Consider the following 17,204-nt stretch of genomic DNA (forward strand, 5'->3'; position numbering starts at 1 on the left):
TTCAAAAGAAATCTGTAGTATAGTAGAAATAAAACATATACCAGAACTCTAATACTTAGTACACTTAATACTTAATTTTTAAATTTTCTTTTCTAGTCAGAACCAGTGTTTGTAAACTTCAACATCCTAGCTAATAAGGATGAACATAACTGTGTAGACAGCAACAAATAGAAAACTTGCTGATACTGTGCATGTATGTGTGTGCATGTGCATACATACATACACATCACTACCAGCTAATGTTGCACTTACATGTGATAACTTCTCAATTCCATGTTTTTTTTTTGTTTTTTTTTTTTTTTTTTTTTTTTTTTGGTTTTTCGAGACAGGGTTTCTCTGTGGCTTTGGAGCCTGTCCTGGAACTAGCTCTGTAGACCAGGCTGGTCTCGAACTCACAGAGATCCGCCTGCCTCTGCCTCCCAAGTGCTGGGATTAAAGGTGTGCGCCACCATCGCCCAGCCCTCAATTCCATATTGAGACCCAAGTTGGACAAATGTGATTATATTTATGGGGCAGCGCAATAGAATACTTGAAATCAAAATAGTACTGTATTAATGTTGTAGATGTTTTGCTCTTTTGGCTCTTTAGTCTTTTGGGGGGCCCACCACATAGCTCCCAAATAAATCATACATGGAGGTTCTTAGTTATGAATACCTGGCTTTAGCTTGTTTAGCTTGGCTTGTTTCTTGCCAGCTTTTTTTTTTAAATTATCCAATCTATCTTTGGCCTTGGGGCTTTTATCTTTCTCTGTTCTTGTATACCCTTTCTTTCCTTCTTACTCCATGTCTGATTGTGTAGGCGGGTGGCTGGGTAGGAGGCCCCTGAAATCCTCCTCCTTCCTCTCTCATTCCCAGATCCCTTTCTTTCAGATTTCTTCTCATATTTTTCTCTCTGCCTGCCAGCCCTGCCTATTTCTCTCTCCTGCTTTACTATTGGCTGTTCAGCTCTTTATGAGACCATCAGGTGTTTTAGACAGGCAGAGTAACACAGCTTCAGTGTTAAACAAATGCAACATAAACAAAATCAACACACCTTAAAGCAATACTCCCAACATATTAATAGTATTATTAATAAATTTATATTACTAGTAATGTAGTATTATTAGTATTACATTAATTGTGTATGGTTAAGCAGGTGCATATTTTTTTATTTTTTGAGACAAGGTTTCTCTGTAGCTTTGGCATCTGTCCTGGAACTCGCTCTTGTAGACCAGGTTGGCCTTGAACTCAAAGAGATCCACCTGCCTCTGCCTCCCTGCCTCCGAGTGCTGAGATTAAAGGTGAGTGCCACCATTGCCCAGCTGCAGGTGCATAATTTAAGAGACTATTCTAGTATCTAGTGAAATGCTACACGTCAACTCAAAATCTGTTATTTACAATGTTAACATTTTCAAATGATACACTCAAGATTTTATTATACTTAGTTATTTATATATACGCATGCCATGGTGTAAGTGTGGGAGACAGAGGACAACTTACAAAGAGCCAGTTCTCTCTTTCTACTGAGTTTGACCAGGGGATCAAACTCAGGTCATCAGGTTTGGTGTCAAGTGTCTTAACCCTCTGGACCATCTCATCAAGCTTACTCAAGCTTTTTAAAAAGAGACTAACTTGGAGCTTACTTCAACCATGTTATATATTTGGAAAAAGAGACTGTATATCTTTGTATTTTTAAACAAAGACTTAATAGTTAAGAAAGAATTCATTCTGAGCCGGGAGATGGTGGTGCACACCTTTAATCCCAGCACTCGGGAGGCAGAGGCAGGTGGATCTCTGTGAGTTCGAGACCAGCCTGGTCTACAGAGCTAGTTCCAGGACAGGCTCCAAAGCTACAGAGAAACCCTGTCTTGAAAAACCAAAAAAAAAAAAAAAGCATTCTGGGACAAATCTTAGGGAATTAGTCAGGACTGCTCTCATATGCATTAGTTTTAAATGGGAGACAGTCTGATATGTAAGCAAATAAGCATGCTTTGCACTATCAGAAATACAACTTTCCCCAGAAAGGGCAGACTCATTGATGGTCTGCTCAGCTGCCTAAGTCAACAGTCACTGAAACATAATGCATTGCTACCTATCAGCAACCTGCACCCCACCCTACTTATGTCCCCTCTCTGTTTCATCTGTGGCTCATTGCCAGTTCCTAACATGTTTCTTGTCTCCTACCTTTCATGTAGTCTTTTGGTTTGAAAGTACTAACTTGAAATGGAAACTTTTTTCCCCCTTTTCTCACTTGTTTCAGATCCCATTCACGTAAGTCTGTTTATGTAGCTTGTGGTTTTACACTGTCACCATCTTCCCTTTCCTGGCTCCAGGGAACCGAGTTACTACTTCTGTGCTTGCTGACTGGCAAGGTTATTCTGGGCCATGAAGGCTGGGGTCAGGGTTAGAGGGCAGAAGTAGCTGAAATCAGTTTCAGTTGGTGAATCACATCTTTAGTTTTATTTTTTTTAAGATTTATTTGTGTATTTTATGTATATGAGTGCTCTGTCTTCATGCACACCAGAAGGAATCTGATCCCATTAGAGATGGCTGTGAGCCACCATGTGGTTGCTGGGAATAGAACTTAGGACATTTGAAAAAGCAGTCAAGTGCTCTTAATTGTTGAGTCATCTCTGCAGCCCCCACATCTTTGATTTTTACATCCTATATGTATTGCAAATTGTCAACAGGGACCCAATTAATGTGTGTGCCCAACTTGTTGTGTAAATTATTCAAAATAACTGAAAAATGTCAATAGTGTTGTGGGGATACTATTTCCTTTAGTCTTGGTTTCACAGTTTCACAATTATACTGTCTGCATTTTGAATGGAGTTTGAGAAAGGTGTTTTTTTCTTTCTTTATATTTAAAAAATAAACTGGCTCTATGTTTCAGATCATTAATGGTCTGGAGAGTACCATAACTAAAATCATTTTTGCCAAATTAGTATAAAAGCTATAGCTACCAAAAAGTAGAACTATGTCTGAAAGAACAGCTAATCCTGGCTAATTATCAACTATTGAGTTTTAGAACCAAAGCATGTTCAATAAAAGGAGGGGATATGTGCATGGCTAACAGACAAGGAAAAGAAGTCATGATCAATCTAGAGTAACCAATTCACTTACTCCCTGAGCCCATCAAGCGATACATCACACACCATAGTGGGTTTAGTTTGTTTGTTGTGTGTCTGTGCATGTGTGTGCGTGTGCATGTTTTAAATTTTCTGCAGGTTGGGACTGAATCCAGGACTTCTTGCACACCACAGCAGGTGCTCTACTGCTATCTTACGTCTCCAGCCCAGACATTTATTTTTAATGAAGTTCCCCTTTCTTAAAGCATTCCAGGAATCAGGAGAAGATGGGCTAAAGTCATCTTTATTAAATATTTGCAGATGGGAAAGGCTTTGCATCAGAGATTGTTTTATTTCTATAATATGAAGGCCCTAAATGGAGTTAGGTCATGATCCACTTCCAATCAATGGCTTGCAACAAGATTTTGTTTCTTTTGCTGTTTTCTTCATGTATGTCTTAGACTCCATATGTCATAGGTTTGCTTTAGAATGTTGCTCTTCCATTAGAGTAAGCCAGAGGAGAGGAGAGACCAAAAGGAAATTAATGTTATAGCAAGAAGAAAAGAAGAATCTTCCCTGAAACTGTGTAATGAGTGTTTTTATTTTTATTTTTTTTTAAGGTTTTGGTACATTAAGTTCAAGACATTTTCATAGAATGGACTGCTCTTTTCGGGGTTAAAGTGAAACTTCCCATTCAGATAATGCAGAGGTTGACATTTTTTTTCAAGAAAACAAAAGTAGGAATAGTGAAGTTTCATCTACTAGTGGTTTTCCCGCAGGCACTGAGGCTGTCACCACAGGGAAGGGCAGAAAGAGGAGACTTCATAGCATTCTTCAGTAGCTACTTCTTTTTTTTAGCAAGTCGGGCGATTAGATCTTTCCATTCTCCCCTCTTCTTTGTGATGTATGTCGGGGTGAGTAGCTGCAGTGGGGATTCTGGCTGTCGTCTAAAGAAGTTCTGACACAAGGCCTCGGTGTTGCATATCACGTACATCCCACAGTCATAGCTGTTTTGTTGAGCTGGGGCTTTCTCTTCCACAAAGACCAGTTTGTCTCCTCTGCTCCCTAAGAAAGCCTTCAGTTTCTCTGCCACCTGTTTTGCATGGATTGAGTTGCTTCTGCTGTGGGAATCATAATGAAAGAAGCTATCTTCATCTTGGAGATAAACCAACAAACTCCAGTGGGTACCCCCAGCTGCCTGGTTGGAATTATCGTTGATGGCTAAAAATACAACTCTCTTGTGGGGAAGGTCTAGGGGCTCGAGGAACATGGCAATCTCTGCAGGGCTGCTGGTGCACTTAATGAACTGGGTAACTTCGGGGCTGATGAAGCAGACATGGTCCGAGCAATCATGAAACTGACTGTTGGCAAAATATTCAAAGGCAAACCCAATAATATGATCATTGAGCCAGCTTGGAGGGTCCAATAGTGAGACATCTGACTGCCGCAGCAAACTGTCCATATAACTCAAGACTACTGGGTCCATCCTGTATTGAGCAGGGCTTCTCAAAAATCCCAGAAACTGGAGGAGAGTCAGAAGACAATATTTACTGTTGAATATGATATTAGGTTATAAAACAATAGCTATTCTTACAGGATTATTGTAAAGATGACATATATTTATAAAGTCTTTATAAATAATTTCCAACAATGCTGACATCATAAAACACTAAAGTTGGGTGATGGCAGCACACATCTTTAATCCCAGCACTTGGAGGCAGAGGAAGGTGGATCTCTGAGTTCGAGGTCAGCCTGGTCTACAGAGCGAATTCCAGTACAGCCAGGGATATGCAGAGAAACCCTGTCTCAAAAAACCAAACTAATAAAATTAACTAATTAATTAAAAAACACACTAAAGGAACTTTAGCTTATATACTGGATATGAACAATTAGAATAAAAATGAAAAGTTTCAAGCAGTGTAGAATTTTAATTTTATATTTAAATGTAGAGAGAGAGATTGGTTAAAATTATAGCTGAGATTTTGCAAAAAAAACAGAGCAGTAAACACATTCTAACTCTAATGAATACACGCGGTCATGTACATGCCATGATGCACATGTGGCCATCAAGGGACAAGCTGCCAGAATAAATTTTCTCCTTCCAGCATGAGGGGTCAGGGCACCGAACTCAAGTGATCAGGACTGCACAGCAGTGCCTTTTCCTGATAATCCATTTTTCTGGCCTACTGTCTTGGTTTTGGTGACCGGTTAAAAGAGCATCTTAAAAAGGAACATTATATAACTCTGCAAAATTGGTCAAATAAATTTCCTTGAAGATAATTAAAGAGTTTATTTATTTTAAACAAGATCTCACTATGTAGACGTGGTTGGCCCAGAACTCACTATGAAGATCAGGTTTGTTTTGAGCTCAAACAAATCCATCTGCCTATGCCTCTTGAGTACTAGGATTAAAGACATGCATCAAATAAGTCCATTTAAATAGTTAAAAACATTGTATACATAATATTTATATTATCAACGAGCTAATACTATAGATACAGTCAGAAAATCCAGCTAGTATTACAAACCAATTATAGCAAATGAGGGATGGAAACAAAACAGCCATTCACATTCATTTGTTTAAATAACAGGCTGGTTAACTTAGAGGAAACACAGACAAGATGTCTCATGGGAATTAATATCCTTGTGAAACAATCAAGGGTATGCTAACAGGCAAATCTGCAGGTGTGCAAGATGGCTTACTTGAGCCTAAAGACTCAACTGAGGTAATGGTTAATTGCTGTGCAGTAGCCCGATCACTCAGCAGAACTTCTAAAACCACAGACCAGGAAAAGGATCACAGGCAGACTGAAAGAACAAAACAAAGCAAAATATAAGAACACAGAATGATGACACCAATTTAACCAATTCTGACCATTAGATCAAGTATTTTTATCATCTGGTTATACTACTAAAGCCATGCAAATTTGACATAACCAATTTCATGTAATCAAACCATACAAAATTACAAAATTTTACACAAAGTTAAGCATTTTGGCGCACACCTTTGTTCACAGCACTCAGAAGGCAGAGGCAGGTAGATCTCTGAGTTTGAGGCCAGCCTGCTCTACAGAACCAGTTCCAGAACAGTCAGGACTATACAGAGAAACCTTGTTTTGATAAACCAAACCAAACCCTTAAAGAGTTGTACACAAAAAATACCTTTCAAGAGAAAATGTTAAAGTAAAATGAGGTGATTAATGATGTGTAGAAGACAGTCTTATATACACACAGGATGTGATAATCTGAACGACTTAAAAAACAATATAAGGCTGCTTCTGAGAAACATGTATTTTTGTATACATATACACCCAGCACAAAAGCAAGAGAATGGGGCAGGAGGGGCGAGGAAGGAAAGAAAAAATAGCTAGAGTTCAGACAAACTGGAGTCAGGGGTGAAGTTAACGAGGCATGAGTACATTGGTTATTGGTGAGCCACCATCTTGGCTCTAAGCTTTTGGCAGCCAACCAGAGAGTTAAGTTAAATATTCACAATGTCCATAAGGCAAAGAGAAAATGCTTACTCAGGAGGGTAACAGCATTCTTTGTATTAACATCTAATAGTTTATTATTATTGTTGTTTTGTGTTTTGAGTCAGGGTATAACACTATAACCCAGGATGGCCTGGTACTTGCCCTGTAGCTCAGGCTGGCTTCAACTTCCCATGAGTTGGGATTATTAGCATGAGCTACCACTTCAAGCTTTTGAAAGTTTTTTTTCCAAGATATTTTCATAAAAGCAAACATGGTACACCATAATTTGTGCGTTCCACATCATCTTTATGACAGATGTAAAAGTTCAAATAAGGTTGTTTTAAAGATGATCCTTATAGCCGGGCAGGGGTGGCACACACCTTTAATTCCAGCACTTGAGAGGCAGAGGCAGGTGGATCTTTGTGAGTTTGAGGCCAGCCTGGACTATAAGAGCTAGTTCCAGGACAGGCTCCAAAACACAGAGAAACCCTGTCTTGAAAAAACAAAACAAAACAAAGCAAAACAAACAAACAAACAAACAAAAAACAAAAAAGAAAAAAAAATGATCCTTTTAGCCGGGTGGTGGTGGTGCACACACACCTTTAATCCAGCAATCCAGAACAGGCTCCAAAGCTACACAGAAACCTAGTCTCGAAAAACCAACCCCTGCCCCCCAAAAGATCCTTTTACTATTATTAAGCTGGAGCCTTTAAACCCAGCACTCGGGAGTCAGAGGCAGGTGGATCTCTCTGAGTTTGAGGCCAGCCTAGTCTACAAAGCAACTTCCAGGACAGCCAGAGCTACACACAGAAACCCTGTCTCGAAAAACAAAACAAACAAAAAAATTAAGCCTGATGACAAATGACAGTATAGTTGGTTTTTCAAGTGCGACTTGGTGGAGGCTAAGTGCTTGGACTTAATATAAGAATACCTTATTGGAAGCCGGGGGTGGTGGCGCACACCTTTAATCCCAGCACTTGGGAGGCAGAGGCAGGCGGATCTCTGTGAGTTCGAGGCCAGTCTGGTCTACAAAGGGAGTTCCAGGACAGGCTTCAAAGCTACAGAGAAACCCTGTCTCGAAAAACCCAAACCAAAACCAAAAAAAAAAAAAAAAAAAAAAAACCCTTATTGGGTTGGAGAGATGGCTGAGCTGTTAAGAGCACTGGCTGCTCTTCCAGAGGTCTTCAGTTCAATTCCCAGCAACCACCAAGGTGGCTCATAACCATCTGTAATGGAATCTGATTCCCTCTTCGGGTGTGCTTGAAGAAAAAGTGCACACATGCGTGCACACACACACACTAAATAAATTTCTCTCTCTTTCTCTCTCTCTTTTTTTGGTTTTTCAAGACAGGGTTTCTCTGTAGCTTTGGAGCCTTTGGAGCCTGTCCTGGAACTAGCTCTTGTAGACCAGGCTGGCCTAGAACTCACAGAGATCTGCCTGCCTCTGCCTCCCGAGGGCTGAGATTAAAGGTATGCGCTACCACCGCCCGGCAATAAATCTTAAAAAGAAAAAAAAATTTACTATGAAGGGGAATGGCTAGTCACATATGTCAAGCTAGGCTTCTGGACACGTCTTCCTATATGGCAGTCTGTGGGTTGCAACCACCTTGGGGGTTGCATACCAGATATCGTGTATATCAGATATTTACATTACAATTCATAACAGTAGCAACATTATAGTTATGAAGTAGTAACAAAATAATTTTCTCGTTGGGGGCGTCACCACAACATGAAGAACTGTATTAAAGGGTTGCAGCATTAGGAAGGCTGAGAACCACTGGTTTATAACATCAATAACTACAGCATAGGGGTGAATGTCAGGATATACAACTTGGTAAATATCTGAGCTGTCTAGCTCTTAGCTCTCCATGACCCCACTTAATAGCCACCTAGAGATAGAAGCTTGCAAGAAAAGCACCCGAATAACAGTTTGCCTCACTTTGGAAGAAGTGACTACAAGACGCCACATGGTGTGCAGTCTGTTACCACTTACCATCTAATCATCTCCTAACCTGTGTTTACACTCCATCTAGTCCCACTTCATTCCAGGCACACTCAAGAGTCTCTACATACTTAGAAACACTTTTCCTATTTATTTACTTTACTTATCGGTTTGTTGATGCAAGGTTTCATGAAGCCTAAGATGGCCCCAAACTTAGGCCGATCCTCCTGCTTTAGCCTTCTGAGTGATGGTATTACAAGTATGAGCTACCATACCCAGTGAAGTTCACATTTTATTCAAATAGGTTTTGTGGTTTAGGGATTAGCTCAGAGGCAGAATGTTTGCCTAGTATGTACACAGTCCTGTGTCTGATCCCCAGCACCAAAAACTGAGGGGGAAAGTTTTGTGTTTTGTCTGAGTTTTGAAACACCCAGTGTGGTGGTTGTAGAGATAGTTCAGCAATTAAGAGTGCTTACTACTCTGTCAGAGGTCTGGAGTGAAGAACTCAGCGAAATCAATGCCTTTAACTCTAGGGGATCTGATGCTCACTTCTCTGTACCCTTGAACACACACACAGGCAAAGAGATACAAACAAAACAGACAGACAGACAGAGACACACAAATTAAAAAAATCAAGTATGTAGGCCAAAGATTGATTTGATTTTATACAGCGTGATTATGATTAACTCCCTGAATTATAATGAAAATAGAACTAAGCTTAAGCCAAACTACTCTGGCCAAGAAAAGAACTCTAAACATTCAACCTAAACATATTTGGTTCTGTTACTCATCAGCTATATAACCATAAATAAATTACTTTTATTAAGTCACAGTTTCCTCTTTTGTAAAGTGAGATTATTAATAGACAATTTTTGTCATAGGATATCTGTCACTGGAAAATGAAGAATATAAAATTTTACATCCAGAGGCTAGGGAGATGGCTCAAAAATAAGACTTGAAAATAAGTTGGTTTTTACAAGCATTAGAAGATTAGATCTAGCTGGGTGGTGGTGGCACATGCCTTTAATCCCAGCACTCGGGAGGCAGAGGCAGGTGAGTTTAAGACTAGCTGGTCTACAAGAGCTAGTTCCAGGACAGGCTCTAAAACTACAGTGAAATCATCTTGAAAAACAAACAAAACAAACAAACAAAAAAAAAGCCAGGCGGTGGTGGCGCACGCCTTTAATCCCAGCACTTGGGAGGCAGAGGCAGGCAGATCTCTGTGAGTTCGAGACCAGCCTGGTCTATAAGAGCTAGTTCCAGGACAGGCTCCAAAACCACAGAGAAACCCTGTCTTGAAAAACCAAAAACAAAACAAAACAAAAAACAAAACAAAACAAAACAAAAAACCCAAAAAACAACAAAACAAAACAACAAAAAAAGAGAAGAAGATTAGATCTAGCTGGATATGGTGGTGCACACCTGTAATCCCAACACTTGGGAAGCAGAGGCAGGTGGATCTCTGAGTCTGAGGCCAGCCTAGTCTATAGAGTAGTTCCAGGACAGCCAGGGCTACACAGAGAGACTCTGTTTCAAAAAACCAAATCAAAACAAACCCAAACAAAACAATATAAAAAGATTAGGTCCACCATCTAATGTGTCATTAAATATCCACTTTCCTAGAATCACCCAAAAACCAGATTTGTCAGAGAGAAAGCTGAAGCTTTTTTATTTATTTATTTTTTTGTTTCCATTCTCCTGGACTTGTTCTGTAGACCAGGCTGGCCTTGAATGCTCAGAGATCTACCTGCCTCTACCTCCCAAATGCTAGAACTGAAGTCATGCACCACTATGTTTAGCCTTTGCTCTGGGCCTTTGTGTGGTAGAGGGCAGAGGTCAATGTTAGGTGTTTTCCTCAATGGCCTGCCACCTCCTATTACTGAGATAGGATCACACTGAACTGAGACTTCACAGACTTGCCTAGATTGACTGGCTAGTAAGAACTAGAGATCCTCTGGACTTCTTATCAAGTGCTGGATTATGCTGTGCACCATGCCTGCTGTTTTACAATGGTGCTGGGGATTTGAACTCAGGTATTTGTGTTTCTGTGGGAGGTGCTTTACTGAGCCATCTCCCCATCTCAAGATGGCATTCTTAATTAGCTTGAAAATGTGAACTGGTCTATGAGGGTGACGAAGAAAATAAAATTGGACTTCAAATGATTTAAAATAAGTTCTGCAGCTGCTGGGTGTGGTAGCACATGCCTATAATTCTACTACTGAGGATGCACAGGCAGGAAGATCATGAGTTCAATTCTAGCCTGGGTTCACGGTCACTCCATGAGCCCACCCCCAAAAACCTTTTAAAAAGTTCCAACTGAAGAAAAACTGAAACATAAAATATGAAGTTCTAAAAGCATTACTTATCTTAGTCACTTTTCTATTGCTGTGTTAAGTAAGATACCATGGCCAATAAAACTGATAAAAGAGTTTATTTAGAGCTACAGTTTGAGAGGTTAGAGTCGATGGCTATCATGTCAGGGAGCATGGTGGTGGAGCAGTAGCCGAGAGATTCTTGAGACAGGACCATGAGGCAGAAAGAGCTAAGTGGGAATGGCACAGGCTTTTTAAACCTCAAAGCCCACTTCCCAGTGACACACCTCTTCCAATAGATGGTAGGACTAAGATTTTTGAGCCTGTAATACAGATACACAAGATAACAGCTATAATTGAGACAACTGAGGGTTTCTTGGTGTCTAGAGTATGATATAGTCCCTTCATAATAGATAATTATAGGAGAGGTAGCCATTTAATTGCAAGTCACAGAAAGGATCTTATGAAGATTTTCTCCAGGTAAGAAAATGCTTAAAAAGCATCACTAGTTTTTAGTGTTATTTCTGTCATCAGATGGTCTTGTTCCCATCCCTCACCTCACAAAGGGACAGATAGCCAAACCTCAGACTCTATGGAGCTTGAGTTTTTAGTCTGTGCTGAATCTGTTTCTGCAACCCTGTGATAGACAGAAAGTCAACACAGGCTAGTTATGCCTCTCTGAGAAGGCTTCTCAGAGAACCTGGCTCGGGAACTTAAGGATTTTTTCTCATTATGATTAGTCATATCAAAATCCCACATTCATGATTTGACTATACTTAATAAGCACTAACTGGGATCTCAGCACTAACTTGGTACACTGTCCAACACTGATTAGTGTCTGAAGGAGACAGGTTATCTGGGCCACAAGGGTCTTTTTGTGAATTTTACTCATTTTAGGTGTTGAAAGGACTGGCAAGAGAAATGTCCTCCCATCTTACTACTAACAAGGCTTGATCCTGCTTAACTTCTGAGATCAGACAAGCTCTGGTTTGTGGAGGGTGGCATGGCTGCAGTTGATCCACAGGTGTCTTGACTTCAAGTCCAAAATGAACACATGGATAGAGGCAATATGACCGGGAAGCTGTTATTAATAATCTCTGAACACGTAGTTAGGTCATTACTTAACAGAGGTACTAACAATACTAAAGGCTGTGCTTACCTCTTGACCATACAAAGTACAACTGGGGTGTACTTTTCCCCCAATCTAGCTTTGTTTTGTTTCTTTCCTTCCATTCATCTTCCTGTCTTTGTTTCTTTTGAGACAAAGTCTCACCATGTAGCCCAGGCCAGCCTCAAATTCTCTAGGATCCTCCATCTTTACCCTCTCAAGAGCTGGGAATATAGACAAGTCAATACTCTACTGAGCTTCAAGAGTCAATGCAATTTTTCTAAATTAGGTTATTAGCTAATCCTTTTATTTCTACCCTACTATCCCCAGACAGGGTCTTGATATGTATCCCTGGCTGTCCTGAACTTGTTTTGTAGATCAGGCTGGCCTTGAACTCACAGAGATCTTCCTACCTTTGCCTCCTATATTCTGGGATCAAAAGCCTTTGCCACCACTCCCAACTCTATCTTCCCTTTTGTCAATTAACCTAGGTATGATTCTGCATTAATTTTTTTCAAATAGAACTGTAACTACATTCTTATAAAACTTTAACATCTCATTATCTTCAGCTTAGCTTTCAACAAAAGCTCCAATTTACTGTCCTGAATAATCTTCTAGAATTGTAATTACATATATATGCATTCACAAGTTTACTGCCAGTGAAGGTTCTGGCTATTAGGGAACAGTGGGTTATTATTGGATTAGTTGATGCCCCAGGGCTAAAGAAGAAACAGAAAAGTAACCACTTCCCTGCCCTCACCCCAACCTATGACCTTTCCCAAACATGGATCTGATGTGCCATATTCTTGCTTGAAACTATTCCACTGGGGTATTCGGAAACTAGGGATCAACAGAGCATGGTGTGATTAAAATTTAAGGGTTCAAAGACCTTGGACTAGGAAGAAATGTACTTTAATTTTCAGTTAATTCTGGGTCAAAGTTAGCATTTCTTCAATGATTGTAGGTAATCACTGTAGTATTAGCAGTATGTCTTTGTCACCAAAAATCTGATTTTTTTGTTTTGTTTTATTTTTTTGAGACAGAGTTTCTCTGTGTAGCTTTGGAGCTTGTTCTGGAAATTGCTCTGTAGACCTGACTGGACTCAAACTCACAGAGATCTGCCTGCTTCTGCCTCCTGAGTGCTGGGATTAAAGGCATGTGCCACCACCGCCTGGCAAAATCTGATACTTTTACATTATAGTAAAGTTATTGCAGGTATCTCAATATAATTTATACTCATTACTCCTTTGACATTATATAATTAGGCCTGTTGCGACATGCTAATTAATGCATAAAGAAGTACATCTGTAACTACACTACTTGTTTTAAGGTGTTTAAATACTTAACATTGGTTTCTTATTTCTAAGTATTTTATTGTATACCCTTAAATGAATTTTCTAAGATCAGGTTGACAGACCAAACTGCCAAAGGAATCTAGATTGTAAGAGGTTAAGAGTTTTTGTCATTTATATTAATAAATTGCTTAAAGTAGATAACTTAAGTTCTGTGATGTGGAATTCAAGGCTCCTCATAATATATTCACACATTTTATCATCTTCATCTTTTTCCCACCCCCACTTCACATACTGTGCTGCTGCCATATCAGACAACACTCTTATCTGGAGGCAGATAGACAGGTTTTTTTTTTTTTTTTTTTTAACCCTAGTTAATATACAGCAGCCATGCTTTCTTGGGCTTTATACAGCTCTTTCCTGAGTGCCAAGTTTATTATACTTTGTTTAAAAGTTCATTTACCCAAATCTTCTGTGATTCTAAGAGGACTGCGTTTTAAACATCTTTGTATCTTGTTCTTAAATGATTAATAAATTAGCAAGACACTTAGAATTGTCAAGGCAGTGTATAGGAATGTCTCAGGGAAGTGGATAAAAATGTGGATGCTTCTTGAGCTCTAAGACTAGAGATAGCCCTGGGTGGTTGTAGCACACACCTTTAATCCCAGCACTTGGGAGGCAGAGGCAGGTGGATCTCTGTGAGTTCAAGGACAGCCTGGTCTACAAAGTTAGTTCTAAGATAGCCAAGGCTAGAGAAACCATTAAAAAAAAAAAAAACAAAAAAACCAAAACCAAAAGACTGCACATAGCTTATAAAATTTGGCTGTCAGGAAGAGGAATGGGCAGTAACTGAGGATCTGATTAGGGTTGGGGATGGGACGCAGAACTGATGGCGGATGCAGGGAGGATCTGAAAGTTTAAGGCCTACCTAGGCTACAGGACAAATTCAAGGTATGTCTGCCCTGTTACAAAACCAAAACCAAAAAGCAGAAAGAGGGTTGTGGATATAGTTCAGTGGCAGAGCTCTGCCTAGCACGCACAGAGCTAGGGACAAACCTCCTGCCTCCTCCCTGCCTCCCCTGCACAGGGAACAGTGTTGACTGGAAGGCAGCAGAGGTTTCTCTTCTCTCAGTTCCCAGAGCAGTTATTTCTTTCAGTATTCTGCTCAAGATCCTCATCTTATCTACAGCTCTTTGTCAAAAGATTCCAACTTTAAGGTTGTGAGATCAACTCGCTTAACTTGTTTCTGTTCCCAGTTCTCACGACCACTTCACCCTTATCACTGGTTGCCTGAGGAACTACAGTTTAATGGTGGTTGGGGGGGGGGGAGGGAGACACAACAGCATTAGTTTTACTTAAAAACAGTAGCATCCGGGGCGATGCTAATGGACAGGCTGGTGTTCCACCGTTATTCCGTTATTCTCTGCCCTTCCTCACTCTCCTGTCACTTACATGCTCCGTGTCAAACCTTCAGCCCGCCCCCAGGAAGAACCGACCAGACCCTAGAGCTTGTCCTACTAACTGAGCTAAACTATTTTTTTCTTTTCCTTTTTCTTTCTTTCTTTTTTTTTTTTTTTTGGTTTTTCGAGACAGGGTTTCTCTGTGGCTTTGGAGTCTGTCCTGGAACTAGCTCTGTAGACCAGGCTGGTCTCGAACTCACAGAGATCCGTCTGCCTCTGCTTCCCAAGTGCTGGGATTAAAGGCGTGCGCTACCATCGCCCGGCTCTAAACTATTTTTTTTTTTTTTTCGATACAGGGTTTCTCTGTAGCTTTGGAATCTGTCCTGGAACTAGCTCTTGTAGACCAGTTTGGCCTCAAACTCACAGAGATCCGCCTGCCTCTGCCTTCCGAGTGTTGGGATTAAAGGCGTGCACCACCACCTCCCGGCTTCTATTCTGTTTTTTGAGACAAGGTTTCACTACGTATCCCTGCTAGCCTGAGACTCCCTATGAAGATCGGGCTGGCTTGTCTTTGCTCCCAAATGCAGGGATTAAAGGCGTGTTCCACCACATCTGCCTTTTTATTTTTTTTAAAAAAAAAAAAAAAAACTGGCTCCTATTTGGCGATCCAACTGTCTTACTCTTTCAGGAGCTGGGATTACAGGCCAGACAATTCAGGTAACCAGTCATCTTTTAAGACAGCCTTTGTGCCTACATTTGGTTCTTCATTTCCCTCACTCGTTCTAGTAAGTTTTTTTTTTTTTTCCCCTTGTGATCAAGATTTTGCTATTTACTCTGGCTGGCCTCAAACTAGCCACATAGTTTGGTTGTTTTAATCGGCGGTAAATGGCAACCCCCTTGCTTTTTAGTCTTCTAGGTTGCTATCACACGCTTTTTTGTACTAGCCATTCTCATGACCATGTTACTTTTCCCGCTTTCTTCCGACTAGTTACGGGTTCTAATACAAGTTTCCGACAGGCCTGAAAGCTATTTGGGAAAAGTCCTCTGCGATCATAGATTCCCCCAGTTTGTGTTCAGATCATCCTGTGTTATTTTATTGTGTTACCACTGAGGATTCTTTGTTTCCTACATCACAGCGCCTCGAAAAACTGAGATTATTTCATTTCCTTCTGATACGGTGGGGCTTACAGTACAGAAGCAACTCAGTGAACAGTCTGGAATGAATGGAAAGAAATACTTGGACTCGAGGGCGGGGACAAGTGGGGGGGGCATGCGTGTGTGGAAAGGGGCGGCGCTGAGAATCCAGCCGCAGAATGGGGAACGGGCTGGGATACGCTAGAGTCTGCGTGGACCGCGAAGCGACCCACTGTTTCCACAAACTGAGACAAACCCAAGTGGGGAGGAGGCATCTTACCTATTCCTCAGGCCTCACCAACCCAACCAGCCTTCAGGGATCTCTGTGCTGGCCGGAAAATGAGACCTAAGGTCGCAAACTCAGAGTTTGCCTCTCCAACCTTACGACACTTCTGCCTAGAAGCCGAGAGACTCTAACGAGGAGGTCTCAGCACGGCCGTAAAGTGAGGAAGGAAAAGGGAGGCGGGGCCAGACGGGGGTGGAGGGAACGGGGCGTGTCCGCGCAAGCGCACGCCGCACGCTCCAGTGGCGTCACGTGCGGAGGCGGGGCCGGGCGGGGCCGTCCCGGGCTTGGCAGCAGGGGGCGTGGGAGGTGAGTGCGCGCGCGCCTGCTCGTCGGCCGCTGGAGAGTCGCGCGGGGCGGGGCCGCGTAAGCGGGGTCGGGGGCGCGGGTGCGCAGGCCCAAGCGGACTGGGGACGCGGAGGCAGTTGGCGGTGGCTGACGGAAAGTCCTGGCAGGACTGGGAGGGACTGCGGCGCAGATACCGGTCCCGCGGGCAGACGCGGAGACCGCGGGTTGAGGCGGCCGTTCCAACGCGTGCTCTCTAGGCGGGGTGCGGCGGGGGATGTGCCTGCCCCGGCCGGGCGGAGTCTCTGTGACAGGGCGGGGGATGCGCGGACGCCGCTTGCTCGGACCCTAGGGCGGCTGGGCCCACCCTCGCGGAACCGTCCGACCCCCGGCGGCCTTGGCCTCTGCTGTGTTTTTGTCCGGCCTGACCCTGGAAACCGAGGGTGGGAAGCGGCTACTGCAGAAGAGGAAGGGGCTGTGGTGGCCACCGCGGCACAGCCCGAGGTAAGACCCGCCCCAGCGCCCAGCGGCCCTGCCGCCCGGCCTGGCCCGGCCCACGTCTCCCGCTCGACTCTTTGGCTCCCGGCGGGCTGCCCCGCCCCGCCCCGGCGGAGACGCCCCGCGAGCGGCTCTGCCTCTATAGCCTGGCGAACGCCCGAATGCGGCTGGAATCCCCCTCTAGACTCTGCTCCCTCATACCTTTCATTGACCAGACACCATTCTGTCCACCAGCGGCCGCGGCGATTCTTGTCACCCCCCTTCCCCCCTGCTGCTAGAACCTCTTTCGACTCTCTTAGGACTCTGATTGTAGCCTCTAGACTCCGTTACGTCTGGACGGATCCCAGTCCCGGGGCCACGGCCACTAGTGCTTCCTACCCCATTGCAGCGTCCCAGATCTTTGGTTCTACGAATCATCGCTACCCCTGCCT

The 17,204-nt window shown here is 42.5% G+C and overlaps 2 protein-coding genes across 11 annotated transcripts in view; one reads left to right on the plus strand and one right to left on the minus strand.

Moving 5' to 3' along the window:
• Nucleotides 1-3,332: 3,332 nt before the first annotated feature.
• On the minus strand, nt 3,333-16,036 carry Senp8 (SUMO peptidase family member, NEDD8 specific). Of its 4 annotated transcripts, none has more exons than XM_057768103.1 (3): nt 15,988-16,036; nt 5,769-5,854; nt 3,333-4,568 (listed from the first exon to the last, which is right to left on the minus strand). In XM_057768103.1, the coding sequence occupies exon 3, from the start codon at nt 4,530-4,532 to the stop codon at nt 3,888-3,890; it is 645 nt and encodes a 214-aa protein (XP_057624086.1). In that variant the 5' UTR covers nt 4,533-4,568; nt 5,769-5,854; nt 15,988-16,036; the 3' UTR covers nt 3,333-3,887. The 4 variants fall into 4 exon arrangements, with proteins under 4 accessions (XP_057624086.1, XP_057624084.1, XP_057624085.1 ...); XM_057768101.1 differs by having other exon boundaries at nt 5,750-5,854; XM_057768102.1 differs by having other exon boundaries at nt 5,718-5,854.
• A 353-nt stretch (nt 16,037-16,389) lies between these two features.
• The window catches only part of Myo9a (myosin IXA), a 197,297-nt gene continuing 196,482 nt past the window's right edge, over nt 16,390-17,204 (plus strand). For all 7 annotated transcript variants that reach the window (XM_057766444.1, XM_057766446.1, XM_057766445.1 and 4 more), the window contains exon 1: nt 16,390-16,779. The gene's annotated coding sequence lies outside the window, so the exon portion shown is untranslated. The remainder of the gene's footprint in view (nt 16,780-17,204) is intronic.

This window comes from Chionomys nivalis, chromosome 4, assembly GCF_950005125.1.
Source record: "Chionomys nivalis chromosome 4, mChiNiv1.1, whole genome shotgun sequence".
NCBI lineage: Eukaryota > Metazoa > Chordata > Mammalia > Rodentia > Cricetidae > Chionomys > Chionomys nivalis.

What these genes read in the sequence shown, in the direction of transcription:
- Senp8 (XM_057768103.1), bottom strand. Translation starts at nt 4,532, where the DNA reads ATGGACCCAGTAGTCTTGAGTTATATGGACAGTTTGCTGCGGCAGTCA.